At 40.9% G+C, this 27,982-nt stretch overlaps 3 protein-coding genes and 1 long non-coding RNA gene across 6 annotated transcripts; 3 read left to right on the plus strand and 1 right to left on the minus strand.

Annotated features, from left to right (window-relative positions):
- Positions 1–2,470: 2,470 nt before the first annotated feature.
- pdzk1 (PDZ domain containing 1) lies at positions 2,471–8,627 on the plus strand. Of its 2 annotated transcripts, none has more exons than XM_034575309.1 (8): positions 2,471–2,595; positions 4,219–4,428; positions 4,551–4,769; positions 5,325–5,652; positions 5,761–5,957; positions 6,056–6,277; positions 6,360–6,656; positions 7,861–8,627. In XM_034575309.1, exons 2-8 carry the CDS (start codon positions 4,222–4,224, stop codon positions 7,912–7,914), a joined length of 1,524 nt encoding a protein of 507 aa, XP_034431200.1. In that variant the 5' UTR covers positions 2,471–2,595; positions 4,219–4,221; the 3' UTR covers positions 7,915–8,627. The 2 variants fall into 2 exon arrangements, with proteins under 2 accessions (XP_034431200.1, XP_034431199.1); XM_034575308.1 differs by having other exon boundaries at positions 4,551–4,764; positions 5,320–5,652.
- Positions 4,145–27,959, plus strand: LOC117755474. The gene is made up of 2 exons (XR_004612594.1): positions 4,145–4,200; positions 27,293–27,959. It is a non-coding gene; the product is annotated as an uncharacterized LOC117755474 (long non-coding RNA).
- On the minus strand, positions 8,650–13,701 carry si:ch73-390b10.2 (Golgi pH regulator). Its single transcript, XM_034575310.1, has 14 exons — positions 13,463–13,701; positions 12,844–12,903; positions 12,560–12,663; positions 12,355–12,461; positions 12,172–12,273; positions 11,955–12,075; positions 11,300–11,380; positions 11,100–11,209; positions 10,903–10,991; positions 10,237–10,329; positions 9,981–10,076; positions 9,334–9,423; positions 9,172–9,237; positions 8,650–9,082 (listed from the first exon to the last, which is right to left on the minus strand). Exons 1-14 carry the CDS (start codon positions 13,502–13,504, stop codon positions 8,876–8,878), a joined length of 1,368 nt encoding a protein of 455 aa, XP_034431201.1. The 5' UTR covers positions 13,505–13,701; the 3' UTR covers positions 8,650–8,875.
- zgc:113337 (uncharacterized protein LOC503741 homolog) lies at positions 14,767–26,216 on the plus strand. 2 transcript variants are annotated; one of them, XM_034575317.1, is made up of 7 exons: positions 14,767–14,974; positions 15,500–15,606; positions 15,709–16,029; positions 17,302–17,631; positions 20,544–20,828; positions 22,911–23,012; positions 25,890–26,216. In XM_034575317.1, the coding sequence occupies exons 2-7, from the start codon at positions 15,525–15,527 to the stop codon at positions 25,895–25,897; spliced, it is 1,128 nt and encodes a 375-aa protein (XP_034431208.1). In that variant the 5' UTR covers positions 14,767–14,974; positions 15,500–15,524; the 3' UTR covers positions 25,898–26,216. The 2 variants fall into 2 exon arrangements, with proteins under 2 accessions (XP_034431208.1, XP_034431209.1); XM_034575318.1 differs by having other exon boundaries at positions 15,523–15,606.
- Positions 27,960–27,982: the final 23 nt, after the last annotated feature.

Here is a 27,982-nt window from a genome sequence, read left to right on the forward strand (position 1 = left end):
GTGTGCGGCTGCAAGGTATGGAGGATGTTTGTGTGGGTTATAATGGAACCAAAACATCAGCAGTCACATGAGACTGGTCTGAGGACACATACACCTGGATCAGAGTGTCTGTGTGTACAAGCGGGGAGGCCGGTGCCCACGAGCCTGCACTGATTCCTCCATTTCCTGCTGGTGTTCATTAGCAGATAGTCACGTTTTTTGCATTTTACCCATGAGTGCTCAGTAAAAAAAAACAGTGATGGTACATTTACTGTACTGTACAATTTGAGTCACAGAACTTGAGCATTTGCATTGTATGCTATCCTCCTTTTTTGAATGGTGCAACAAAGTGTTAACAAAAGAAGCGTAGTCAAGTACTGGGACACATACGCAGCCAAAAGAGAAAATACAAAGACAGGAGACAAAAACAAAAGGGACACAAACAAACTGAGGAACATGCTATAAATTCAACCTGGTGGGTATGAGATGTGAAAACAGAAGGTCTGTGTCTGCAGAGGGATGTGTGTCTGTGTGCAAGGACTAAGATGATGGGGGGTAAGGGTATTAAGTGATGCAAGGTATGTGGGTTTTGTACAAGCTATATGTGCATCATCACACAAAAAACAAACATACATCTTGCATTAGTGCTTACAAGGCAAATAAAATGTAATATCTAATTTAATATGTTTTCCACTCCAAGGTGCATTGGGGGATCATTTCCAGTGATGACACTACGCTGAAGGGCAAACAACAGCAAGAAATGGGAAATCACAACGGCAAATAGCAAAACACAACGGGGCCACTGTTTGACAATCGTGACGACAATAGATAGCGGCGGCATGTTTGGTAAAGCCCCTAAGTCTCACCCGGTGGATTCAGATTTGAACAGCAGACATATTTTGACCTTGCTTTGATTTTGTCTACTTAATGTCGAAGTTGTTTTCGTTTTGAATTGGAAAGGACTTCAGCTGATGACTGAGGAAAATGTCATCATCTCTGTGTGTGTACATGGAATTACAGAGACTGTGTGAAGGGATGAGACTAGGATCGTCTTCATAGAATTCAGATCGCAATGATTAAACAGAGAAAATGAGCCTCGCCTTGAAGCACATCAGCACAGTGATGAATTAACTTCAGCAGATTTGTTTCTCTTGGCTTTGGTTGAGTGTTTCTCACCTTTGTCCCATGCCGAGGACAGCGGTGTAATAATATGTCTTTTATTACCAAAGGACTCTCCCAGAGCCAAGTAACCATAAAACTGGAGGACTGAGCTACACCTGAGCTCTCCCTGAACTTTGAGAACCTGGTGAAAGTTGCTCTTTTTTTTTTCACCCACTCAAGAACAGAGTAATAAAGAGATTGTTAAGCTCACTTCTGATTCATATTGACATGGAAAACGGTTAAATGGTCTGCATTTACATTACATGTTTCTGCTCTAAACAACCACTCAGTGTGCTTCATACTACGAGTCCCATTCACCCATTTACACATGCACACACACTCACTGATCCATCAGGATACTTTGACATGTGGACACTAAAGGACACTTTGACTTTGACTTCGCAGATTGGACGTTCCAATATGAGGACGAGCTGCTCTGCCTCCTGAGCCACTGCTGTCAAAAAACGTAAATCTTAAAAGAGATGCAAGACTGCGGTGAGGAAAAACTTAAACATATTATGGTCCTAATGTGAAATATATTGGAGTATTGATGGAGAAAAAACTAATTTTTACTTTAGCAAAATTAGAATGACACTCTGCCAATTAAGGCCCAACAGTCCCCTCATGAAAACACATGTAAATTCACTGGATCCAGAATTTTATTTGGATCTGCACCAAATTGCACACACTCATTAATATGAGCCCCCGACATATGTTAGATTTTTTTTCATCAAGGTCCATGAATTATTTTCTTTGGAATCAACGAAAATCATGGAAAACGTTGTATCTACTAAAATGTAATGGGTTCTTTCTTGGCTCATGCCCTAACCCTCCACACAATATCAAGGAAATTGGTTGAGGGAGTTTCGCATAATCCCCCTAACTATCTAACAAACAACAAATGTAAAAAATGTATACAAATACATTATAATATATATCATGAATCTTTTTTGAAGAACTGTAATGTGTGGGTGTGGGGTGATTCTTAAGCTGGATTGTCACTGTAAGTTTGTCTCTTGATTATGTCACAAGTTTTTTTCCTTTCCGTATTTTAGGTGAAACATTTGAATGCAGAGGAAAGTGCACGTGTATGTAAATGAGTAAATGTGCACATGATGCATCCCCTGTCATGTAGTGACTGTGATGTCTGTACTGTAATGCCTCCTGACGGTGCCGATCACCACCTGCGTCATCTACATTTGACCTCCGCTGCTTCGCGCTTCCATCTTTCTCACTGGGGGCAGATTGCACAGCGAAATGAGACATTTACTTACAAAAAGCTCAGTTAAATAACTCATCCTTTAGTCTTACCTTTGGCCTGTCAAAGTCCCTGCAGAGAGGCCGAGTGGGAGGGCGGAGGAGGGAGGAGGCCACGTTGAAGCTACAGGAGATAACAACCAAGCAGTAACAGGTGAGCTCCTCCTTTGGACTGGATCCCCGAGCAGAGACGAGCTGGTGAGCACTTTACCTGCTATGAAAATATGAACTCTCTGATTTCATACTATATACTTTAATATGAGGAGCAAAACTGTATTCAAAGGCCATTTTAAAATTGTTTTTAATTATCCAATGTTGCAGTGGTTCCTAAACTAGTGGTCGTTACATATACAAGTATTGTAAGATATATATGAAGAGTTGTGAAATGCTGAGAGGAGGAAACAAACATTTCACAGTTTTCTGAATTCTTTGCAATTGTTCTTGTAAATGTAAAACCTCTATAAGCCTTTAAACTTTATGTGAACATTCATCTGTGGTGCATTGATGTTATCTCAAGTGTCTGAAGTGCGATCTTGCGAATTGTGACGCACATACCTTAATGTTGGAAAGCTTCTACAGGTATGAATATGGCTGGATTAGGAAACAAATGTGGGTAAATTTATGTGAAGAACATATTTTGTACAACTGTCTGCAAAATTTTGGCACAACCTGATACAGAATTTGACGTTTCTTGATGCAAAATGCACTTGGCAAAATGTTATTTTCTTTTTTGTAACTGATTAAAGGAGAAGATTAAGAAGGGGATAAATGATTTAAGATTCAAGGTTTTGTAAAGAATGACTACTTAGAATGTGGTCAGGCTATTTAGATGTGAAATAAATGTGTCGTTGGCAGTCAGGGTGCAGGCATTTTGTTTAATGATGTATTTGTTTACACTGCTGAGTTAAATTACTGAATGTGTGACTCATTTCACAGGTGATATTTACAAGTAATGCAGTGGATTGGAATTATTATTGTATTGTTTTCTTTGTCAACAGTTTTTTTCCTGGCTCTTGAAATGACATATTAACCCATTATCGTACACAGAGAAACTGGAAGAACTGTACGACACTGACATAACATGCGTTTATTCTGTCAATCAATAGACTCAAACACACACACCTGCCCACCTGCGCACACATACACACACACACATTTCCTTTACGACCCTCTGATATGGAAATAACAGCTTAAAGGGGAGGATTAGAGAGACATTCCTTACTGTTGAATTCAAAGTCCAAGCCGTCTTTTGAAGAGAGTCACCACCACAGTCAGCTGTGCCTGCCTAACCATTAACTGCCACTGCAGTGCTGACAGGGGAGATTAACCGAAGCTATCGGCCCTTCTGCGGCTTCTTTAAGTCCAGGGCTATTCTATGAATATGTTTAAAGGGTGACGGTGGTGACAGGAAATGGGGGGAGACAGAGGACAGATTTCAAAGGTTATAAGTAAATCCAATACTGGCAGCTGCTTCTTTACTGAAGGTTTACATTGTGGAAATTGAGAAGCATATAGCAGTTGTGTCTTGTTTAAATCACAGCCGCAAACCATCAAGACATCTACATGTTGGACCATTTTCAGATTTTATCTCTAAATTGATTCAAACTAATGAGGCAGCATTTGGAGATTAATGTTAAATCTAAAGACACTTTATCAAATTTTATGACAGACATTAGAAGATATAACGTGTGTGTGTGTGTGTGTGTGTGTGTGTGTGTGTGTGTGTGTGTGTGTGTGTGTGTGTGTGTGTGTGTGTGTGTGTGTGTGTGTGTGTGTGTGTGTGTGTGTGTGTGTGTGTGTGTGGTCTTTCCTCCTCGTCAGGACATGGCCGGGTACAAGCCGAAGGTGATTTCTCTAACCAAGAGGCCGGGTCAGACATTTGGCTTCTATCTGAGGCTGGAGCATGGCGAAGAGGGTCACCTGGTTCGCTGTCTGGAAATGGGAGGACCGGCCGAACTGGCAGGCATGAAAGATGGAGACCGCGTTATCCGAGTCAATGGAACATTTACTGATGCACTGTCCCATTCAGTGGTGAGTAGAGGATGTGAAAGTACTGCAGTGCATTAACCAAATCAATAACGACTCCTGGGCAAGGGGAATAAATCCTGTGACAAGCATCTTTCCTCAGACGCTGCTTTGTTTCCCCGGTGCAGGTGGTGGACCTGGTGAGAAACAGTGGAGCCTCTTGCACGTTCCACATCCTGGATGAAGCCTCCTTCAAGCAAGCAAAAGCAGAGGGAGTAAACTTGTCCAAGCCTCAGAGCACGTCGGTCGCCAATGGTGTCGCCAAACGAGCTCCAAATCTCAAACTCTGCTACTTGCTCAAGTCCAGCTCCGAATACGGGTTTTCTCTGCGCACAGTCAAAAGTGAGGTCACAAGGCAGCGTTTGAGAGTCCAACTTAGGAAAACTGCAGATAAAACCAACAGACCCTGAGAAACACACATCCTGACGCAAATGTATTACCCCCTATAGATAATGAAATAGAATCTGAGTGTAAATTTGACTGCAAATTTGCTAAAAATTGCTTAACAACATTTGGTTTTAAATGCAGTTTTTAATACCATTTTTCTTTCAACTGCAAACATGGTGGATCCGTGTAAAAACATATTAATATTGATATGATTTTTTCCATGACATCTTATTAGAAAGTAATGAAACTCAACAATGATGTGTGTGGAGGTATATTTATAGAAAAGAAAGTAATGGCGCTGAAACAGAGATATCATATCATCATGTAAATTAAAAACTGGGGTGAAAATTGGGCAAGATGAAAGTGCCACTTTCACAACCTGGTGACCAAAAGATTATCCTATCTGTAAAATATGAATCTCTATTAATGGTGCTTCATCATAAAGGAAGAGAATTTGATCCATGAACAATATTCATTTTGCTTATTTCATATCTTCTGTAACCTCCCCAGCTGAGCCTGGTTTGTTTATGACGGAGGTGACCCCAGGAAGTGTGGCTGACCGAGCCGGGGTCAAAGCCAACGACCGCCTGTTGGAAGTCAACGGAGAGACCATGGAAGACTCCACACACAACCAAGCTGTGGACAAGATCAGACTGGCAGGTGCCAGCATTATGTTCCTATTGGCTGATGAGGAAACAGACAGGTACTATCAGAGCAAGCATATGAAGATGGAAGCCTGTTTAGCCACGACCAAGTACCTCCCTCACAAGCCACGCATAATCGATATGACCAAAGGACCTGATGGATATGGCTTCATACTCAGGGAGGAGCCCAACCAAACAGGCAAGGCCAATATCAATATGTTCATTTAACCATAACTGGGATTTTCATCAACATTTATCCATAAACTGAAGAGAGGAGGCTTTGTTTTGACTCATTTACACTGTGCAGGACACTTCATCAAGGACATAGAAAGAGGCAGCCCAGCAGAACGATCAGCTCTGAAGGACATGGACAGACTGGTGGCTGTGGACGGAGAGGAGATGGACAGCTGCACGCATCAGCAGGTAGTGGATAAGATCATGCAGAGTGGCAAAGATTGCTGCCTCCTGGTGGTGGACAAAGACACGGATCAAATGTATGGGCAGGTGAGTAAGGATTCCGCTGTCTAATATACTAATATATATCTAATCTAATAGCCTGCAAACAATCATTACTATGTGTAATTACTGTGTGTCACTCACAGGGGAGAGTGTCTCCTATGCTTTTCTGGGAGGAGATGAAGGGTTCCAATTCACCACCCAGTTACACAGAGGCCATCAATTTACCTGCTACCGTCCAACAAGCATCACAAGTCCAGGTGAGGGAAGAGGAGCTCAAGCCAAAACTCTGTAAGATGGAGAGGACCTCAGCTGAGTATGGCTTCCACCTTAAAGGCATCCAAGGAGTTCATGGACAGTGCCTTGAGGTGAGATTTAGAGGAACATCCACTATTTGATCATCACACCTTAAAATCAAAGGGGTAAGGTATAAGTCACACTTTGTTTCAGGTGGAGAAGGGTGGAGCAGCTGACAGGGCAGGTCTGGACGACGGGGACGTTGTGGTGGAGGTGAATGGTGTGAATGTGGAACAGAGTACCCATGAGGAGGTGGTGGAGATTATTCACGACAGTGGCAGCTCTCTGGAGATGCTGGTGGCTAAAAAGAGCGTCTATGACCAGCTCACAGCTAAAGGAGTGACCATCACACGGCTGCTACTTGAGGAAACATCCTATGCTCAAGTTCACAATCAAGAGAGCAAGGAGGAGGCCAGACCTGAAACATCATCTGGTCCAGCAAGAGAGCGGGTGAATGATCCTTTTTTTTATTTTTATGTTTACAGATAAGATTTTTGGATCATGTTCGTGGCTGTTGGGTTGTTTGGTTTGGGAGTCTCTCCACCACTTTGGTCCTATCCAAACAACCATTGAATGCCTCTAGAAAGTTTGGCAACCACCAACAACTGATCAAAGGTTTCACTTGTCAAGTAAAATATCTCAACATCTACCACTCAAATTGGTACAAAATCATTCACAGGCATTCATGGATCCCCAACAATGTATCCTGCTGATTTTAGTTGACTTAACTCTATTGTCACCACAATTTGTGGTTTTGGACGACACCAACTATTTAGACATTCTTGTGGCCTTACAGCTTTGGTGATCCGTTGGCTTTTCATCTGGCACCTTCATTATCAGACCTTAATCCAATTTGTCCAGTATTTTAGTTTTTGACTAAATACTTTCAAAACTAATGAAAAAATCATCAGCCTCAGCTGTACTTTGTGTTCACTGTCAGCTAGCTGATGTTAGCATGCCAGCACACTAAACAAAAATGGGGAACATAGCAAACATCAGGTCATGACTACTGTACATCATGGACTGTAAATAAAGATGGATGACGCATCTCCACTTCTCACACTATTTGGAGCCAAAGTCTGTGTGGTGGCGATCGGGTGCTGAGGCAGTGGTAGCGAGATCCCGCCAATACACTCGTTCGACTAATTGCAAATCAGTCTCAGCCGTCTATAATAACTTTTCACCCCATTTTCACAGCATTAAATCCCTAATTACTACCAAACTTATTGGAAACATGAACACTTGAACACGTCTGATAAGATGTACCTGAAATGACAGACATCTTTGAGAATTATTTGTTTGGGCAATGTCCCGTCTGTTAACAAGGAGGAGGCAGGAATATGACCTTTACTGCAGCCAGCCAACAGGGGGCCTTGGCTTGTTTTGAAGAGCTGACATATCGTCCATCTTTTTATACATTCCATGGTCTACACAACATCAGTATAGCATTTAGCTCCTAGCACCAGACTGCACCTTCAGTATAGCCTACTAGAAATGCCTGTACACCACTGGTCTTTTTTTTCGTAGCCATGTATTTGGTTAATCTTTACTAAGATCTTAAATATAGTTCAACATGTCAATGCCCTTTTATCTTTCTAAGTACCAGGTGATACATACACATTTTCCCAGGTTGAAACTGTTTTTTCTCTTTTAGATCTCATCAGTGTCATCATCTGCATCTCAAGGAAGTTTCGACGAGAGGCTCTGAGACGTCACCTTGAGGACACGTTCCCTGATTGGGCCTTTTTCAATTTAACGTCGATCCATTGTGTTTGTTTTCCTTTAAATCAGCTCTGTGAGCTTCACTTCTTTCAATTAATATCAAAGAAGAGGCAAAGAAAAAGCAGAACAAAGACAATAAAGACTTCCTAAAATTCACTGTCACCTATGCACTGCTACTTTAAATCAAAAAAGAAAAGCTGCATCAGCTGTATGAAAATGGATAAGAACACTAACATGCTCCTGAAAACTGTAGAGTATGGTGGCAATGCACCTTGATGTTGGTGGCCACCCGCCAATAAACCGAACAAAGATGAAAACTGTAGATCTACTTGTTGATGAACCTGTGTGATGATAACTTATATCTCTCTGTGAAAAAAAACTGCTGCTATTATTTAATGATCTCTGAATTAAACACATTTCTCAAATGAATGTAAACGAGTGAAAATGTATACGAACACAAATAAATGAACACGTACCATCTGGATTAAGCTTATTTTGCTTCCTGTTTTTGTTCCAAACTAAATAACTTTTATTTTTGAAGCTCACGAGTGAAGTCATATCTTTCATTGACACCTCAGTGTGAGTGAAGCAGGGATGTGCTGTGAACAGGACAGCTCCAGTGTGTTCAGACTGACTTAAAGATAAATAACATTTTGACCAAAAGAATACAAATTTAAGAGCACACAGAACATTTGCCTTGAGAATAAAATTTCTAATAGAATCATTGTATTGAAAATACTTTTTTAATTCAACAGAGCACACATCCAAAGCTGCTCCAGTAGTTCACCGTCACCTGGATTCAACAACATTCCTGATTCAGGAATAGGCAGTCAAGACAATTATGTCTCGTAAACAAAACAAAGTCTGGATATCCCTATATTCCAGATTAAAATTCGCCCTTTGGGCCGAGAGTCACATTAAAGAGATAGGAGATGCAGTGCAGGAGATCAGAAGGACATGTGTTTCTCTGGTGCCTGTTTGTGAGCAAGATAAAGAAAGAGGATGCTGGACAGGGCGCTGACCAGGAAGATGACGTCAAACCAGCGGTGATAGAAGTTGAACTGCAGCTCTCCGAGAACCTCGGTCACAATGGAGCGATACTCCAGCGGCATGCTCATGCGCATCAGCAGGACAGATGATACGAAGTACATCCCCTATTAGAGTGAGAAACAAGAAATGTTCTGAATTATCAGTTGTTTGTCAGCTCGGAGTTATTGGACAATAAGGACACAAACACACTCACCATTATCTGAGCCAGGACGAGCACGATGACATTGGATGACTTGCTGCTTGATATTGCATAGAAGAACTATAAACAATTAAAACATTAAGTGTTAAAATATATCTCAGGTATACTATCCACAAGATCTATTTAATTAAACATGTACCAAATGATAGACTTTACCTTGGTGAGGGTGATGAGTAGGCCACGTATGGATGTAACGATTATTATTCCCACCAGGATGAAAGAGATGTGTTGAGACCAAAACTTAACCTGTGACAGGCAGAAAGAACATTAGTGTTCAAAGGAAGAGGGAAATAACAGTAGTGAACATAATAACACAATAATATAATAACTTTATTTGTATAGGACATTTCTAAACAAGGTTACAAAGTGCTTCACACAAAAAATCCATAGCAAAATGAGGAATGAACTATAATGAAAGGTATTTAGTTCAGTTCAATTTTAAGAGCCAAATCATAGCATAAACATGTCAAGACCTTCTAATCTATAGAGAAACCCAGCAGTTCCCACAATGAGCAAGCACTTTGGCGACTGTGGAGAGACAAAATCTCCCTCATTAACTGGGAGTAACCTCCAGTAGAACCAGACTCAGTGTGGGCGGCCACCTGCCTCAAACATGCTCTTAGTGTGAGCTGTAAGAATTCAATCAAATAATTTGTCTCGGTGGAAAGAGTTTAGAAGCGATCATAACCAAGATAACTGCAGAGCAATCAGGCAGGGAGATGATAATGGACCGGCGATTATCTTTACAGGAGGTCACACTCTGTTCCTGCAGGTGTGTGTGTGTGTGTGTGTGTGTTTCTTACATCAAACTGGATACCCAAGTAGTTCACTGTAATTTCAATGCCCCTTGTCACTGGATCTGTTTTCCCCACTCGGTCAAACACAATGTTTATTGTGGCCTATGACAGAAAAGATAGAGATTTAAAAAATAAATCATTTTATCTACATCTTTGACAATATAAAAACAGAACAAAAAGTGATTATGTTACTTTGGTAAAGGTCATAGATTATTTATGTCAGTGTTAGAAAAAGAAAAAATGCTTGAAAACCAGTTCTCACCATGAAGATTTTCCAAACACAATAGATGGAAAAGAAATAGCCGAGGAAGTTGAAGTATTTCCCCTGGAATGTCTTCGAGTACTCAATTCGCTCCTAATGATAAGACAAGGTGGTGTTAGCTAATCATTTATCGTACAGACACAAATGAGGTGATAAAAAGGGGTGTGGTGTGCACAGATAAATGTGTGAGTGTGTCTGTAATGGCAGCCAGGGCCTGAGGCGAATGGTTCTTAACAGTGTTATCAGGCAGTGATTTGAGTAACAACCAATGATATGAAAGATATGCAGAGTCTTATTGACTCATTTTTAGAGACCAAAGACCAAACCAGTGAAGAAAATGTTGGACTTAAATTTATTGGATTCACAGTTTCGACACTAATCAAATGAGACAGGATTGCTGCTTTGTGTTTTATGGGTGTGACAGAACTCAATTGTAATCAACACCCGAGGCTTAACAGCTTCAAAACTAGATGTAGCTAAAGGAAGCTGTAAGGTTTTTAAAGAGCTAAAAAAAAAAAATCATTACTCAACATTTTCAGCAGAGTACATAGGTCAGTTATGTCACTTTCTAGCTCTGTAATCTTTTTTTCCCCTTAAGATAGAGATCCTGCTGTTTTGGTATTAAGAAGACCCCTCATTGTAAATGCCTACGTGTGTGTGTGTTACCTTGGTAGCTTGCAGGTCAACAGTCTCCAGAAAGAGTTGCCGACTCAGCTCTTCCAGACCATCGACTTCCTGCTGGATCAGAGAGAGGTCTGGGGGGGAGGTGGTCAAGGCTTGTATCTAATTCAGACTCCTTGTACATAGTTATCTAGTAACAATAAATGAATTGTGACCATGTTTAATGTGAAGTTAAAGGATACTTTCGCTGCCTGTTTGGGTGGAGGTAACACTCTTGATCATGCCCCAAAATCCAGTCTGTTTGTTCTGGTCTTCTCCGCGTTGGTACATCTGCCTCCGCGTCATAGCAATTCTACACACACACACAGTAAAAGCACTTAGAACAATGTGGAGGCACAATTCTTTGAGTCACTTCCTTTACAAAATATATGGATTTGGTTACCGTTTCTTCTTGCTCACAATCATATCCATAGTTTGGAGCAGTCGCCGCTCCAGAGCAAGGATGTCACTGTCTGTTACATTTCTGTCAACATCAAAAAATTAAGCTTGTGTCCAACCACAGATCAAATTTCAGGCATTTAAACAAAAGACATTGATTTCAGGACAAGAGAACCAAAAAATAGCTAAAATGCTAACTTATTTCCGGGGTATAGGACTCTTTCCTCTATTCTGTGTCTCTAACATTTAGAAATCTAGTGCAATACAAATGTACCTTTCAGAGACAAAATAACATGTGATGGTAGTACTATGAAAGTTGTGTGCGATGTTGTGTTCTGTCTTATATATATCTGGACAGAAAAGTTTTGTAAAATGGGACCATTAAAATTAAAGTGCATAATAAATAAGTAATTATTTTGTTTTAAGTCAGTGTCATTTTGTCATTTAAAAAGCAATAATATACCTAATAATAGCCTAAAAGCAATGATCACTTAAACAGCACTAAAAGCAGGATAAATGAATGAGATTAAAATGACATCACGCTAATACAACAGATTGAGCTGTTGAGCCATGACTGATTATAACAATTATTGATGCATAAGCAGACTTGGATAAACAGGCTTTGTGATGCAGCTGTTGATCGTAAAGTCAGAGCTTACCTGAGGAAATAGGACATGTACGTGTAGGGACAGTTTACAGCACCAAACCCAGACAGCAGAGCCATGAGAGTAACGCCGATCACACCAACTCGACTGATGAGCTGCTCGATGGACAGGATGCCTGAACAACAGAGAGAGAACAAGAAAATAGCAAAAACACTGTTCTCACATTATGCATGGCAGACTATTGTCCAGACAGGAGAAGAAGCACATTTACCATGTTTGGGACTGAGGATGGGAAATGGGTCTCCCAACTTCCAGAAGAAATACATGAAGGTAAACCACACCATGCAGGCGAACAGAAGCTTCTGTCTCGCCACTAAACAGACAAAGGGCAAATGGTTTTAAGTTAAAAATCATTCCAACATCATCAGACATATTTTTAAATGACTGTTCTTACGCAGGCGTATGTTGCTGACAACAAAGTATCCGATGTAAAAAGGCACCACGAAGATTAGAACCAGAAGGATCACGTACAGATTCAGTTTCCAGTGGAAATACCTGGAACTGTGGCAAGAACATTGTTTCTGTGTCAAATTCTTCATCGGAGATGATCAGCAGCAAAATAACACAGTCCAACAGAATCCAACAGAAAATGAACTTACCTGGTACTTAAGGCACCTAGAATCTCAAAGATGATGAGCTCAAACATGGTACACGAAAAAGCAAACGTGATGGAGAAAACCACTTGGACGACGTACTGTCGCACCTGTCAGGAAACAGACGAGTCGACACCTCAATGACACGATATCCTGAGGCTGTAGTAGGATTACAATTCTATTTATGTGCTTGTTTCATTATAATTATTGGTATAGTTTGCCCAGACCAGTGGTTTACACATCTAAACAGTGGTTATTAGGAGAAAAAATGATTTGGAATGACACTGTACCTCATAGTCTTTGAAAAGTCTCCGCATGAAAAATAACCAACCAAATCCAAAGAACAGCACCTGCCACGGATTAAATAACAAATACATGAAAGAAGATGAAAACGTGAACATTGGAGGATCACATTTATGAATTAAGAAATTTATTACAGTTTATTACAAAAACTATGTTTTCCTGTCATCAAGCTGACAAGTTTCTAACAACTATTCATGGAATCATTTTCGAAAGCATCATCACTTTACTTTTAGTGGCTGACACTTTTGCACAATTCATGAAACTTGAATTAAAGTAATTCATTGAATTAAATGAAAAGAAACAAACAGATTGGTTTTAATAGACTGATGATGCACATTAGACCTTTTATTCACCTCAGGCATGTTGACATGTCATAGCAGGAAAGTGTGTTAGGGATGTAATAACATTATATAATAACAATAACATTACAGTCCTATAATTCATTGACGATATTTTCACTACTGAGTCATGTCAACATGTCCGTTGAGAGAAGGCTCTTCTGCTGGAGGAAGCTTCAAACATGGTGAACTCAGAGATGGCAACTCATTCTGCTAAAGGACAACAAACAGCTAGCTACCCAGCATCTATCAAACCAGTGCACTTTACCTGTGAGGTGAACATGATGACGGAGTCCACCACGAACGACATGATGTCTGTCAAAACCACTCCGCCTTTAGTCCGTTAAAAGGTCGCTGCACGGATGAAACAGGGACGAGGACACTTTCACTTCATGTTGATGTGAACACACAGTTACATTAAAGAAGCTTTAAGCGCTTTTCTTTTCGTCATTTTAGCTCATTTGTTGTTCAGCTGTCAAGTTTCATGTTGCTGCGTCACCGACGTGCGTCCAACTAACACACTTCCGTCGCAAAACTGTGACGTCACATACGAAAACCTTCAAATACACAAAATAAAATCAAACACATTTTAAAATGATTAGCAAAAATTCTAAATTTAATTCTGATTCGAATAAAATCGTAAACTTAACAACTCGATGTCTTTATTTGATGCTGCAGGGATGTCTGCAGTATTATTGTAATTACCATAATAGCCTACAGAGGTCGACAAAGCAGAAAAACTGCAGCTGCTACTTTTTATATTATTACATTATATTATAAATTATATGTTTTGTATCTAAGATACATAATCAATATATGTATCGTGGATGCTGAATCATAGATTTTATGAGTTTTTCATGTCAGTTATGATGTGTTTGTCTCACAATCTCTCTACTATAACTAGAGAACTTATCTTTTAATATTTGAATATTTTATCCCACCTACAGCAAACACTACTACGGCACCTGATTCTTACATCCTGCAGGATATTGCAGGATTTGACTACTTCTAATGAAATGTTTGCTTCAGAGGTATTTCCTCCAAGCAACAACTAGCACACAAATAAACATTGAGGTCTAAATAATGCACCAACAGGGGGATAAAAAGAAGTTTGCATCCCTGTCAATCCACCTCATCTTTTCAAAACGATTTAAAATACAACATTTTAATTAAAAAACATTCCAAAACATTCTCCCTATGTTATATTTTACACTGAAAAACCTACTGTGATCTGTGCATTGGAACTGTGCAATAGTTAAAAATGTGTGTATATATATATATATATTTATATATATAGTCACTGTGGAGTGTGCAATCTGCTGACTATAGCACTTCATATTTATGTGTGTTGTGTGTGTGCTCTAATCTTTATTTGGTTCGCCTTAACTTTGTAACATAATATGTGTAAAATGTGCTCTTTTGAACTTTTATTCCTATTCTATTCTATTCTATTCTATTTTGGAATCATACACTGATATATCTCCATTGCTTCCACCATGTAATGTGCACTGAGTGACAAAAGAAGGCGCTGTGAGCCTCAGACATGAGCTGCTCCACATCCAGTGGGGAGAAGTGTGGAGCTGCCGCCGGCTGGTGTTCATTGTGCTGCGGGTGGGCAGAATAGAAAACACACGGATGAGTAAAAATAGTTATTTGAACGGGGCTTGTTCTGGAGTGATGTTTCAGGAGACTGCTGGGTCGTAGGGATGGACTGGATGTGGCAGAAGTAGAACATTTCCTGCTGCTGGATTTAAACATTTGTCCCAGGACACAAGTAGGGGTGAGTGTCTCCTTATTATGAGTTTATTATCAGGCGAGGAAAAGACAGAATGTATGAGATGATTCAGTTTTTCTCATGTCATCAACAAATTTAAGTTTTATCTAGTTTCTGTTGATCTTTAGTGAGTTATTGGCTATAACAAGTTTGTATTTTATTTTTATTTGTAATTTAATTGCAAGTCATTGTGTTAGACCTGAATTCACCCTGTATTCCATTAAGTCTGTGATGTGGCAGATGTGTTTAACCAGCTTGTGTATTATACTGATCACATCTGTCTAATCTGAAAATATGTGTTGTATAACAAAGGACAATATGTTTGCACTTAGTAGTTTTCTGAATGCTTTAATATGATAAAACATGTTGGAAGCATCTGAGTGACGACAGGAGCTCATCTGACTCTGGGTGAAGGGAAAATGAGGATGTGGCTCAACTCAGCCTCTCAGTATCACTGCTAGATCAACAGGTGTGTAAACTATATCAGAGTTTGAGTTGGTCTGATGAATGAAAACTGATTCTCCACATCAGAGTACCATTCTTCCATCTCCAAGCAATGAAGAAGATGGTGATCCAGGCTTCCTGTAGGAAAGGTCTGCAGGTGTGTTTACTCCTGCTGCTGGTGGGACGACTGCAGGGTGAGTACCAGGCTGAGTCAAATGTCAAATGAAGACCGACAAATCAAACTGGAGTATTGTTTTATGTACAGTATGTAATTGACCTTAGGGTGGATGTATCAGGCAGGGTCACAGCACCAGAGCGTCTGGAGGCTCCGGTGGAGAAGCCCTTCACTCTGACCTGCAGTGTCTCGAGGGAGCGGGGTGAATCCCTGAGGCAAGTGCGCTGGCTGGACGTCCAGAACCAGACCCTGCTGAGCTACCAGCCCGGCCAGAGAGACAGCGTGAGTGGACAGCAGCACGTGGAGCTCGCCTCCTCCCCAAAGGACACCTCGGCCATCACCATCCGCAGGGTGGGCTTCCGCGACGAAGGCTGCTACACCTGCATCTTTGACATGCATCCCTCGGGTTCAAAGCAGGGTCAGACCTGCCTCACTGTCACCTGTAAGTAAAACCATTAATGGCTTTAATTTTAATGATTAAAAAGCAGTTTGGCAAATTGAAAAACACCCATATGTTAGTGTTTAGATAATATATATTCAATCTGAGAATCCATAGGAGCAGTAAAAAATGGCATTATAGATCATTGTTATCTAGGTGGAGGAAAACACTTCTTTGTTGCGCCGACTCCTGAGATTAAGAGATTCTCTTGCAAATCTTTAACATTATTAAATGTAAACAAATGATTGCTATGTAATGGAATTGATTGTTTACACAACTGCTAAGGCCCAACAGTCCCCTCATGAAAACACATGTCAATTTATGAGATCTTTATTTTTATTTAGTTCTGCACCAAATTGCACACAACTGTGCCTGGTTTCTTTCATCAGGACCTGTGAATTATTCTCTGAGAAAGCTGTGAAAATGTTGAAAAACGTCATAATAAAGAAAGCGAAAAGAAAATTCTAGATCTGCCCCTTGATCCTGGATTTGCACCAAAATGTAATGGGTTCTTCCCGGACCCATAGACCAATCCTTCAGTTTCATGGAAATATGTCTTGTAATTTTTTGCATAATCCTGCTCACTTAAAAACAGACAGTTCCTTCTTTCTAAAACAAATGAACATTTAATGAAAGATGAGTTTTCAGATTATGGTTCAAGGAAAGGAAGCGACTGAGGTTGAGTAACGATCCTAGTGACAAACTAATTGGAGTCCCGTTATCTGTTGTTTTGAGTTTGATTTGTTAGAGAAAGCTACCAGCTAGGAGCCATTAGTGAGCAATCACATGGTCCAACAGATTCTTACTTGACAATAATTAAATGACTGAATTCAATTCACCTTTTTATGCTCGTGTTTTTGTTTGGCTTAACCTGGATGAACTCTTGGATACCCGCCTTTTGCCCCTCTCCCCAACAAAACTAAACAAAAAGCAATAGACTCCAGGGATAGTTACTCCTCCCTACAAGACAATTATCAATCTGCCGTGGGGATTTACTGAGAAAATATGTGCATACAGATGTCCTTAACCACTCCTAACCTCTGAAAACAAGTTGATGAGCCTGTGGAGGCTCAGCCAGTAATGTTAATAAAGAGCTGGAGCACAGGGAGAGGGAGGTCTCACTAACCAGAAACAGCTGCTGCAGATTCCACTGACTGGTTTATGTCTGGGTGCCTCATATTTCTGAATATTAACATTGTCCTGTTCTTCACCCTCTGTCTCCCTGTTGCCTCCCCCCATCCATCACTGGACGGTGGCCCTTTGCTTCACTCCCAGCACAAGTCACCGTCGGCGGCAACAAGACGGCGGTGAGCGGCAAGAAGGCGTCCCTCTCCTGCTCCTACGGTTTGCCTGAGAAGGTGCAGCAGATCTCGTGGAGATACACTCCTGCACAAGGAGAGTCCGCAGACGTGGCCTCCTTTGCAAAGCGCAGCGACCCCATGATTGAGCCACCGTACCAGGGGAGGGTCTGGCTCAGTGCCTCGCTGTCCGACAGCCAGCTCACCATCCAGCCCGTCTCTATCCAGGACGAGGGCTGCTACACCTGCCTGTACAACACAGATCCTGACAAACCAAAGAGCTCCACAGTTTGCCTCTCCACCTATGGTAAAAACATTGTGTCCCCAAACAGACATCACTGATTTTATATATGATAAGATCCATATGGAAACACAGTGGTTGTTCAAAACTAGAGCTGCCCTTGAGGAGCAGGTTATGTACTGGGCATAGAGCCATGCACCATATGTTTAGACTTTTTCAATACTTTCTTTATACAAGGTTTGCTGTTAGTTACTGTTATCATTCTTCCTGCTCAGACACAAAAAGCTGCCCAAAAACAAAAAAGCGTATTTAGGAAATTATGTTTTCCTTGTTCTTGCTATCAGTCAGAGAAGAAGATTGATACAGTTTTATATCTCCTGAGTAAATATGAATGTTCGGAACATCACTTTTCATTTCCAACATGGTCGTACAACACATCTCACAAACTATACTGAGGAATCACTTTGTCTGGGAAACATAAATCTGTAACAAATATCTGTCTATCAAAGTGATAGTTTACTCTAGAGTAACAGAGTGACCCACACCTCCAGCCTTTAAAGCAAATTCTGTGAAAACAGCTAAAACTCAGACTTTCAGAGCAGAAAAATATATTTGTTACCTGCTTTGTAATTACTCCAGTCATGAGTCTTACACTGGTTTGTGTCACTTTTGGTTGAGCCTCAGTGGGAGAATTTATCTGATTTGCCTGATTCTATCAATAACTTGAAGGGCACAAACCTCCACCACATGTATTGAGATCAGACATGTTTCATTAAACTAAATATCCATTCCTGGATATAGTTAAAAGGAATATTTGTTACCGTACATATCAGTAACTGCATTATTTGCTTCGCCAAGGATTTTTTTTTTTCATCTGCACTTGTTTGTTTGTTCGTTAGCAGGATAACGCAAAAACTGCAAGCGGGATTCCACAAAACTTGGGATAAGGATGCAATATGGGTCAAGGAAGAGCAACATAAAATTGTGGTGCGGCTCCAGATAAGGAGGCGGATTGATTTGAACTGATTTCCCAGGGAATAATTCATGGATCTTGAAGAAAACAGTCAGGCACATTCAGGGAACTGATATCATGTCTGATATCTTTGCTGGTGGTGAGTGCACCGCCATCATCTTTTAACAGTACAGAAAGAGGGGGGGGGAAACTGGATCCACCCCTTAATCAAATCTGCTACACAGTTAATTGGTTCTTCCTTGGCCCCTTCCCCACGCCTCCACCAAGTTTCAAGAAAATCCGTTTTGTAGTTTTTGCGTGATTCTGCTAAAAGTCAGACAAACACACAAACAAATATGAAATTGTTGGCAGAGGGAATAGTTTTTTCTTTGCGTTTTTCAGATGGACATTCATGCTTGGTAGCAGCGAGTGTCCTACAGTAGATGCAGCAGCCGCCTATAGACCGGCTCCTGTGGCAGAAATAACAGGAGGAGACGTAACCCCTCGGACTTAGACAGGAATGTTGATCTTTCCTTCGTTCTGATTGTAGCCGCTGAATGTTTTCATGATACAGCAGCAAAGCTGAGCTGTCGGGTGATTTGTTAACACAAACACAGAGCGGTGTGTGTGTCCATGTGAAGAATAGGCCATTGGAAAAAGAATGATGGAGGCAGGGAGCGAGCTCCTGATGCATGACTGTGACAGTGTTTGGAGCAGACACTGATTCCCTCTGTGCGTTGTCTCGCTCTCTTTCTGCTCACTGGCGTTCCCACTTTTTCTGTCCCGCTCCCGTTCTCTCGCAGTTATCTCAACAAACAGACGGGCTTTTGTTTGAGATGTGAACTGTACAGTAGCCTACAGTAGGTGTCTCTAATAGCGAGCCTCCATTAGCATTAATGTTTTTTTTTCTTCTTGCAGCTCATTGCTCTTCCACCCTCATCCCACTCTGGATGATGTAATTCCCTCCCTCCCACACACACACACACACACACACACACACACACACACACACACACACACACACACACACACACACACACACACACACACACACACACACACACACACACAATTCTTGTTATTTACTAAGACAGGTGACTGCGTGACCCCAGATCGTGTGTGTGTGTAAATCCATGAGAGTGTATGCAGTTTGATATCTGTGTACCTGCTTTCCAAGGAAACAATGTTAATCTTTTGGAGAGATTGTAAAAATAATATTGGATTCATGTAAAGATTTATTCAGGTGGTTGCAATCTTCAACCTCACCACTAGATGCCACTAAATCCTTCACACTGGTCGTTTGATATACATTTTTGTTTAATTCCTTTGTGATTCCACTTTAAGAGTAACACTTAGTGAAAGTTCAGTTGAAGTTGTAACGTAGAACATTTATACATTTTATATGATATAATAGCAGCACAGATTGTTATAAATCCAGTGTTCGAATAAAGAAAAGCTTCTGTTTAGAAAAAACTGTGGAATGTAACTCAGCGCTGTAACTCTTATCTCCTTCATCGGGGACTGTGGTTTGGATTGTTATCGGCATTTTTTTCTGTTGTGCATTCACCCAACCCAAAATTTGACACTGCTCCAGACTGATGGCGGAAGAAGCTCATTACTTAGAAACTGTGAGAAGAAGAAGAAGATGAAACTACGAGAGCCAAATATATGTGGCTGCACGTGTTCTTGCCAACAGAAATGTTCTCTGTTCCAGTGTATCACATTCCTCGCTCACCCCAGAGAACAGAAAATTGAAAACAGCCTCAGATTTACTTATGGATCTTAAGTGTGCGGGAACTCACATACCGTAACTGATCCAGGGGCTTCAAGGTCTTTCCCAGGTATCAACTTAGCAATTTACCCAAAGACACTTTCCAAATACACAAACACAAACCGTACTGCAATCTGAATTTGTAAATTAAACCAATATGTCCACCCCTGACCGCATATTAAAACCTTTGTTCTACATCTGTGCTATATGTGCACCAAGATGATAGTTGTACTCCTTTCTGTTCATTTCCCACAGTGCTACCCAAACCCCAGGTGAGCTACAAGACCACCTCTCCAGGTGTGATCGAGGCCAACTGCACCAGCGTGTCGCGTCCCCCGGCAGAGATCGTGTGGAACGTGGAGCGAGATAACCGCACCATGGGCCCCCCTGTGACCACGCAGCTTCCGCAGGCCGACGGGACCACTCTGGTCATCAGTACGCTGACTGTGAAGTCAGGGCTGCTGAAAGACGTGTCCGTCAAGTGCCTGGTGCACCACAAAGGCCTGGAGTCGCCGATCGCTGTTTCCATGAACACTAAAAGTGAGTTGGTGGCGGTAAAGTGTCAGTTGTGGCATTGCATCTTCTTTTGTGCAGGCGTCAACATAACTTTCTACACATCATGGTTACCTACCTTAAATAAGGACCACTAGTAAACCAGAATTCCACTAAGAAAACTCAAAAACACAGTTTGTGAGTTCATGTGAAAATTCACTTGAATGCCATTTAAAGTCGGAATAACAACTCAGAAAGTCTGTGAAAATGTTGATGCAAGAGTTGTTGGACGTCATCTCCTATAAACAAATTTAAATCATTTTATAATCAGCTCTTAATAGTAGCTTTTGATATAAATTTGTCAAATTCTATATTGTTGTCCCTGGCCCACATTCACCTAACACATTTTCGGCGTAAGGTCTAATACAGTGTTTGCCATATTTTTACTTTCTCTGTAAGCTCTGGATGCAGCCCTCCATTTCTCTCTCTGTTTCTTTTTCTCTCTCTCTCTGTCAACTCACTTGACTTGGCATATGGAATCTCTCCCTGCTGTTTATTTCTCTCGTAGCTGAAAAAGATATGTAATGTCATGCCATAAACCAATAGGTTATTTTGGACTAATGATAGATGAACATTTTAATGCAAATATGCATTTCGTCCAGTAATGAAAAACACATAAGAGCAATATGTACTTCATGTTGCTTTATTTGTAGTTTTCATTTTTAAAATGTTTTAACATACCTTTCTCTTCTCCGAGCAAGGTTCTCCGCTCTTGCTACAGGGTCAGAATTAACACGCTGCATATGGCGAGCGGTTTTTATTTTGCTTGGAAGTGGCATCTGGTAAAATAAATTTAAACAGTTATAAATAAATAAACACATAAATAAATAATAAATTCATAATAACCGAGATAAAATTACATGTTACATTTTTGGGGTGGTATTTATTCATGATATTGTACAAAAATTTAACATAAACCGTTGTTTCTGAAATATTAGAAAAAAATACTCTAATTGCGTAGAAATATTTTCCAAATAATACTCAAATAAAGTACTTTGTGTATATAAATCATTAATTGAATATAACAAATCTAGGACATATATCTATCATGTAAAACACTCTGCAATGGTCGCACCACATTTGGTCGCACCACATGATATTTTCTAGTTCAGTCAAAATTTACAGCCACAGCATTGGCCACCTAAGGAAAACAAACTAGGTCAGCACAAAATGTCACTATGCAATTTATAATCAAAACATATATTTTGAGAAATAACTTAAAATTCATAGTTTTTTTGAGGTCATACCACATGATGTCCAAATGTGGCAACTACATACCAGCTGTGAAAAAGGTTCTTTTTTTCCAAATTTGAGAGAGAGTTACAAACCTGTTGCTGCTTCCATGGGTCCTTGGCAAAATGGTTTATGATGCAACTTCCTGTCTTTGAATGGATTTCAACATCAAAGTCCCAAATTGGTCATTTCTTGATGGTCGCACCACATGATATTTCATAAAATGGACATCATCGGACAAAGTTTGTTTGTATACTATGATGGAAATATAAATGCAAATGCTTTGCAATTTTGTACAGGACTACAAAAGACTTTGGAAATCATGCCAAATATGGCAGAAAATAAATTTGAATAGATTTTGAGTAATTTCAAAGAAGTTTTCACAACAGCAGTCATGGCCGGACGGTCGCACCACATGATATTTTGACACTTTAAAAAACAGAAACATTGAAATAACTAATGGTTTTTGGAAATTTAAAGTGTGTACATATACGTATAGAGGTACTACATATATATGGTATTTCTTTATGTATTTAAACCTTTTTTTAACAGAAGAAAATGCAGTCGGACAGAAAATATAGGCGTCACGTCAATGACCCATATATATCATGTACAAATATATAATCTATATAAATATATAAATAAATCAAACGGAAATAGAAGAGGGATTTAATCAGGGATGGTACATCTAAAGAAATGATTATCCAGACCAGTGCAGGCCGCACACACACACACACACACACACACACACACACACACACACACATCTATTCAGTGTTTTATAACCTTGATCTTAATTCCATGATGTCTTATTTTACTTTCTTTCTCTTCTTCCAGTTGGAACAGCTCTCACCATCCTGATCTCAGTCACCACAGTAGCAGCTCTGTTGGTCATGTCCCTCTGCTTCTGCCTTTGGAAGTGTTTCCTGCGCAAAGAAGGTGAGTGAGTGTGTGTGACGACAAATCATTGCCTTGTGTCGAGGTTTCAACCGAGCACCGGAAGCAGTGTCATACTCCCACACACCTGAGCAGATGTATCTACATGCTATTGGTCATTTAATACATTGAAACAGCAGTCTGTGTTTATTCATGTGGTGGCAATGTTTCCAAGAATGTGCAGCAGTAAACTCTAGAGGAGTGATACCGTGCCTTTCTTGATAACGTTTTTTTTTCCTGGCTTACACAAGAAAGTATTAGAAAGTTGATAAAATGTCGTATTTAGGACTTGCTCGCTATTTTAGATTTTGACAAACTGCACAGATGCAGATGGAGCAATGGACCATTGGGTTGAGGAGCATCACAAACTATAATCACTGGTTGTGATATCAAAAGCCAGAAGGTGAAGACTTTCCTGTTTCAATTAGATTTTAAAGGGGACATAGCATGCAAATTCCACTTTGTTAGTGCTTCTACAGGTTAATGTGGGTATCTGGCATGTCTACCAACCCAAAAACACTCACGCGTTTTGTTATAGTTCCTCTAAGTCAGAAACGTCATGCTTGAGCGACTCGATTGCGCTTCCTGTGTACTGTGTCGTAACAAGGAACTGGAAGTCTCCCTACATGGTCTTGGCCCACCCCCCACCTCATCCCCCCCGTCCCCCCACACTCGCTACGCCGGGTTTACACCGGAGGCAGCGAGACTGCGAGGCAGCGCAGCGCCGTTCCCAAGCTGTTCACACAGGACGAGCATTTCTCCGCTGGTCAGCCCGCGATTCACTCACATGTGGCATTTGTCTGGATCGTTGGGACTGGGAGGCTGCAGCAGCTGCTCGGGAGCGACCGCTCGCTCTCCCATGCGTGAGCTGGAATTTGTGTCAGCGCCACACAGCCAGCAGTGTGGAAGACTTCCGCAGTGTTCAGCGCTACTGTAACCCCCGAACCCCGACATTCAACGGGTACAACAACAAGCGGAGAAAGCAGAATCGCGGGCTGACCTTATATATACAGTCTATGGGGCTGACCAGCGCGGAGAAATGCTCGTCCTGTGTGAACAGCCAGGCGGCTGCGCGCTTGACAACGGCGCTGCGCTGCCTCGCAGCGGTCTTCCACACTGCCAGCTGTGTGGAAGACTTCCGCAGTGTTCACCTCTACTGTACGCCGGGTTACAGTAGTTACGCCGGGCTACAGTAGTTACGCCGGGGTACACCGGACGCGGAAGCGCCGCTGCGAGGCAGCGCAGCGGCGTTCTCCAGCACGCAGCCGCCTGGCTGTTCACACGGGACGAGCATTTCTCCGCTGGTCAGCCCCATAGACTGTATATATAAGGTCAGCCCGCGATTCTGCTTTCTCCGCTTGTTGTTGTACCCGTTGAATGTCGGGGTTCGGGGGTAAATGATGGTCTTCATAGCCCCCCCCACCTCTCTTTCTCTCTCTGTCTGTCTGCTTGTGTGCTTGTAGTGGATGGGCAGAGGGGGACATTTAATTATGTGATTGGGAAAATTAAAACTCCAGGACAACAGAAGGGGAATACAAAGTATGGGATGCATATTTGATAATTTATATCATATAAAATATGTAATTTATATCGTTTAAAATCATGGGGGGAGAGGAGGGAGGGGGGAGCTGGCTCATTAGCATTTAAAGGAACAGGCACTCAAAACAGGTCACTCTGTGGAGGGCTGTTTTATACAGGGTAAAAAGGGTGCTGTTTTAAATGATCCTTGTGGTATTTTGACCAAAGTATGTTACAGACATTTCATTAAGACCCCAAGGAACCATATCAACTTGTGGTAAAATGGGCATGCTATGTCCCCTTTAAGATTTTGTGAAATGATCACAGTATAGACACAACTCCCTTACATGCTGATTTTGTGAACAGTCAGTTGTATTAGCATGTGCTAAACTTAAAGCTGCACGAATCCTGTTTTTGTTGTTTTTTGGATCCTATGGCTGCATGTGTGAGTTGAAAAGAAGAAGAGTGAGGAGCCCACAGAATATGATCTGACTTTGCAGTTACCTATGACAGCGATGTCAAAATCCTGTTTCTACCTGCTCTCAATCTGCACTTTTCTCACAGTCAGTCACTGCTCTCTGTCCGTGCTCAAAGAAAATAAAGAAAACGGTGCCTCAGCTGAGCAGACGACTGAAACACGATCTGGAGGGATGAAGTCTGGTGCGCACTGGGAAAGTTATGTGTGAAAGTAAAATAAAGCGGGAAATGAAGGGTGTTTGCTTTTATAGCTTTGTGGCAGAGAAGAACTGATGCTCCTCATGCAGTGCTTTTCCTCCCAGTGGCTCATGTACACGAGGTCTGCAGTGGGAACATGCTCCCACTGCCACAGCCTCGTCTAACTGAACGTTGTTCAAAACTATACATGCGTGCTCCAGAACTCATCGCTTCAGATCATGTGTTGTACAAGTTCATACAGCAGAAGTTTCACATCATTCACTTGTGATAAATCAATATGTCAATGAAAATCTAGGATACCTAACCCCTGTCGGGATATTTGGGTTGGAGCCACGTTGGCGGGGCTAGAATACTAGAATTACTTACACTGCACATGTCAGTAATCGGGTAAAACAATAATGATAACCATGTGTGTCATGAACAGATACATGTGGTCCTATATTTTAGATTTATATATATATATGTAATGTCTCGTTATTAGTTTCTTAACAAGCAGCACTTCTCAAAAGATGACCAAATATGAAGAGAGATTTTAATTAATTTGTTTCGATTGTCCTCTTTGTAGCTTTGGCTCCAGGCCAGATTTGAAATTAGATTTTCCTTTAATAAACAGTAGAATTAACTTTGGCATTTTTATTCGATTTTGTTTCATCACTTCTCTTGCTCTCTTCATGCGTTTCTTTTCAGTGGAATAATTGTTCCGAGCCTGAAAAGCAGAGGCAGTGCTTCTCAGAGCCAACGTTGCAGAACTGATTCCCGACATCCTCCTCCTCCTCCTCCTCTTCATCATCACCTTGGTACAAATTGAAGATGGTCGGACTAACCTCTGCGGCTGTCACCAACACAATCCTACTCGTGAGCGCCGACCGTTTGACGTTCAACTCCGCTCCTCTGAATCTGACTCTCACATAATCTCCAGGCTGTGTTCACATGAAGTCTGTTGACTGGGTCATATTTATTCTCTGTAATGGATGAGTCACCGTATGGTCAATTAAAGTACAGGGACTTTTCTTTTCCTTAAAACACTGTCCTCTGTTTGTCTCTGATGTTTAAATGATGTTAAAAAAACAAGTGTGGTGATATTTTATGTTTTTCTTATTCAAAAAATCCTATTAAAAAAGATAAAAACAGATCAAAGAGCCACATGATGCACCAGTGACATGAACATGGGAAGTTTAGTTTTAAGTTGATCCCAAAGACACCATTCAGCTTCCATACATATTCACTCGCTCACAAAATGACTGTTAATCCCAAAACCTCCACTATTTATCCTACGGCTGTTTGTGTAGAATTAGCTTAAACTACAGAATTAAAATATTTATCTTTGTATTTATCTTTTTGTAATGTTGATTCTATATATATTTCTTTATGCCCTATTTCTAGAGATGTGTCTCAGCTAGTCTCACTTCCTTCACCAGACTATAGACTGAAACATGGACGACATGAGAGCTCCCCAAAAGTGAAGCCAAAGTTTCTCGATCGCCACCTGGTGGCTGTCTGCAGTGTTGGTCATTAGTCCCACCTCCCCCATGTTAGTGGATTAGACATGGGCCAAACAAAAACATCAAAGTACACATCAAATACAATTTTTTTAAATATGGTTTCTGTCGTTTCAGTTAGTTTGTATCACACTGATGTATGTTCAACTGACTCGGTGTATTGGTCAAGCGTGTGCATCGCCGTGACCTTGCTACTGCGACTCAATCCCCTGATTGCTTCTGCGCAGACTCCGGCACTGTTCGTGTCTTCATTCAAATTTTTGGCTTGATTTCTGGATAATGGAAGTGGAAATGTTAATGTCGTCCATCTTTACAGTCTCTAAGTCAGACCAGTATTGAAGAGATTGACTTGTGCTTTGATATGTTTGGTATTTTCATGGGATTTTTGACAGTAGGAAAAATATTAAATACATAAATGTAGAATAACACAGCGAAGTGATTCTCTTCTTTTACCTCAGTCGATGACCTCCGTCCTCTTCCTTGTTTTGTGACAGCTGGGAGGGGTCATGGGTAGATTTCATCAGATAAACAAAAATTTGTGTATCTACAGAAAACTTTTCTACACGTTGTGTGAGTGTGAGAGAGAGAGAGAGAGAGAGAGAGAGAGAGAGAGAGAGAGAGGTTAAATTCCATGAACAAATAGCTTGAATCAATTCCCTGAGGAAGAAATGCTGAAACCTTTTTGGTGCCTCTGAGCGGAATGCGTGTCTGTCTGCATCTTAAGAGTCCAACGAGTTCCTGTGGGTGAACTCAGGTTAGGCTGTGATGGGGTGTTGAGGTTGGGCGGCTTTGTGGTTTTAGAAATTGACTCAAGCGCTGCAGGTTTAACACGTTAAAAAAATAAAAACCTAAAAGCTGGCTTCACGTTTTTGTTGGATCTGGATCAAAGTGGCCCCGAAAGTAAAATGTAAAGATGCTTTGTGGATATATAAAATGTGTATGTGTACATGCATTTAAAATTGTATTGTTGGATTTAGAACAGATAAGAATCTGTCAGTTATTTGTCGACAGAAGAATGACGTGCAGGTTATCAGTCTTCAATCACTTTCCGTCCTCTTCAGAAATATGATTTTTCAGTAATAACATGATTATCAGTTGTGTTCCTCTTTCGGTGGAGTTTCAGTGTGAGCGTCCAACACTGATTATGAGTCCTGTCATAGAGCAAAAAAAGAGTAGAAGATGAACTGGTGCATTACGATCAACTAGTTAAACTTGATATAATAAATGCAATAAACATTATAATAAAACTTAAAGCCTATTAAGTTTCCGAATCTTTTATAA

The sequence above is a fragment of the Hippoglossus hippoglossus genome, chromosome 21 (genome assembly GCF_009819705.1).
Source record: "Hippoglossus hippoglossus isolate fHipHip1 chromosome 21, fHipHip1.pri, whole genome shotgun sequence".
Classification (NCBI taxonomy): Eukaryota; Metazoa; Chordata; class Actinopteri; order Pleuronectiformes; family Pleuronectidae; genus Hippoglossus; species Hippoglossus hippoglossus.

Coding starts and splice junctions, on each gene's coding strand:
- pdzk1 (XM_034575309.1), top strand. CDS start 4,222: ATGGCCGGGTACAAGCCGAAGGTGATTTCTCTAACCAAGAGGCCGGGT. Junction 6,278..6,359: donor TTCATGGACAGTGCCTTGAG/GTGAGATTTAGA, acceptor ACTTTGTTTCAG/GTGGAGAAGGGTGGAGCAGC. Junction 6,657..7,860: donor CTGGTCCAGCAAGAGAGCGG/GTGAATGATCCT, acceptor TTTCTCTTTTAG/ATCTCATCAGTGTCATCATC.
- si:ch73-390b10.2 (XM_034575310.1), bottom strand. CDS start 13,504: ATGTCGTTCGTGGTGGACTCCGTCATCATGTTCACCTCACAG. Junction 10,330..10,902: donor TTGACCTGCAAGCTACCAAG/GTAACACACACA, acceptor TCTTATCATTAG/GAGCGAATTGAGTACTCGAA. Junction 9,424..9,980: donor ACTTGGGTATCCAGTTTGAT/GTAAGAAACACA, acceptor TGCCTGTCACAG/GTTAAGTTTTGGTCTCAACA.
- zgc:113337 (XM_034575317.1), top strand. CDS start 15,525: ATGAAGAAGATGGTGATCCAGGCTTCCTGTAGGAAAGGTCTGCAGGTG. Junction 16,030..17,301: donor GACCTGCCTCACTGTCACCT/GTAAGTAAAACC, acceptor CTTCACTCCCAG/CACAAGTCACCGTCGGCGGC. Junction 17,632..20,543: donor AGTTTGCCTCTCCACCTATG/GTAAAAACATTG, acceptor CATTTCCCACAG/TGCTACCCAAACCCCAGGTG.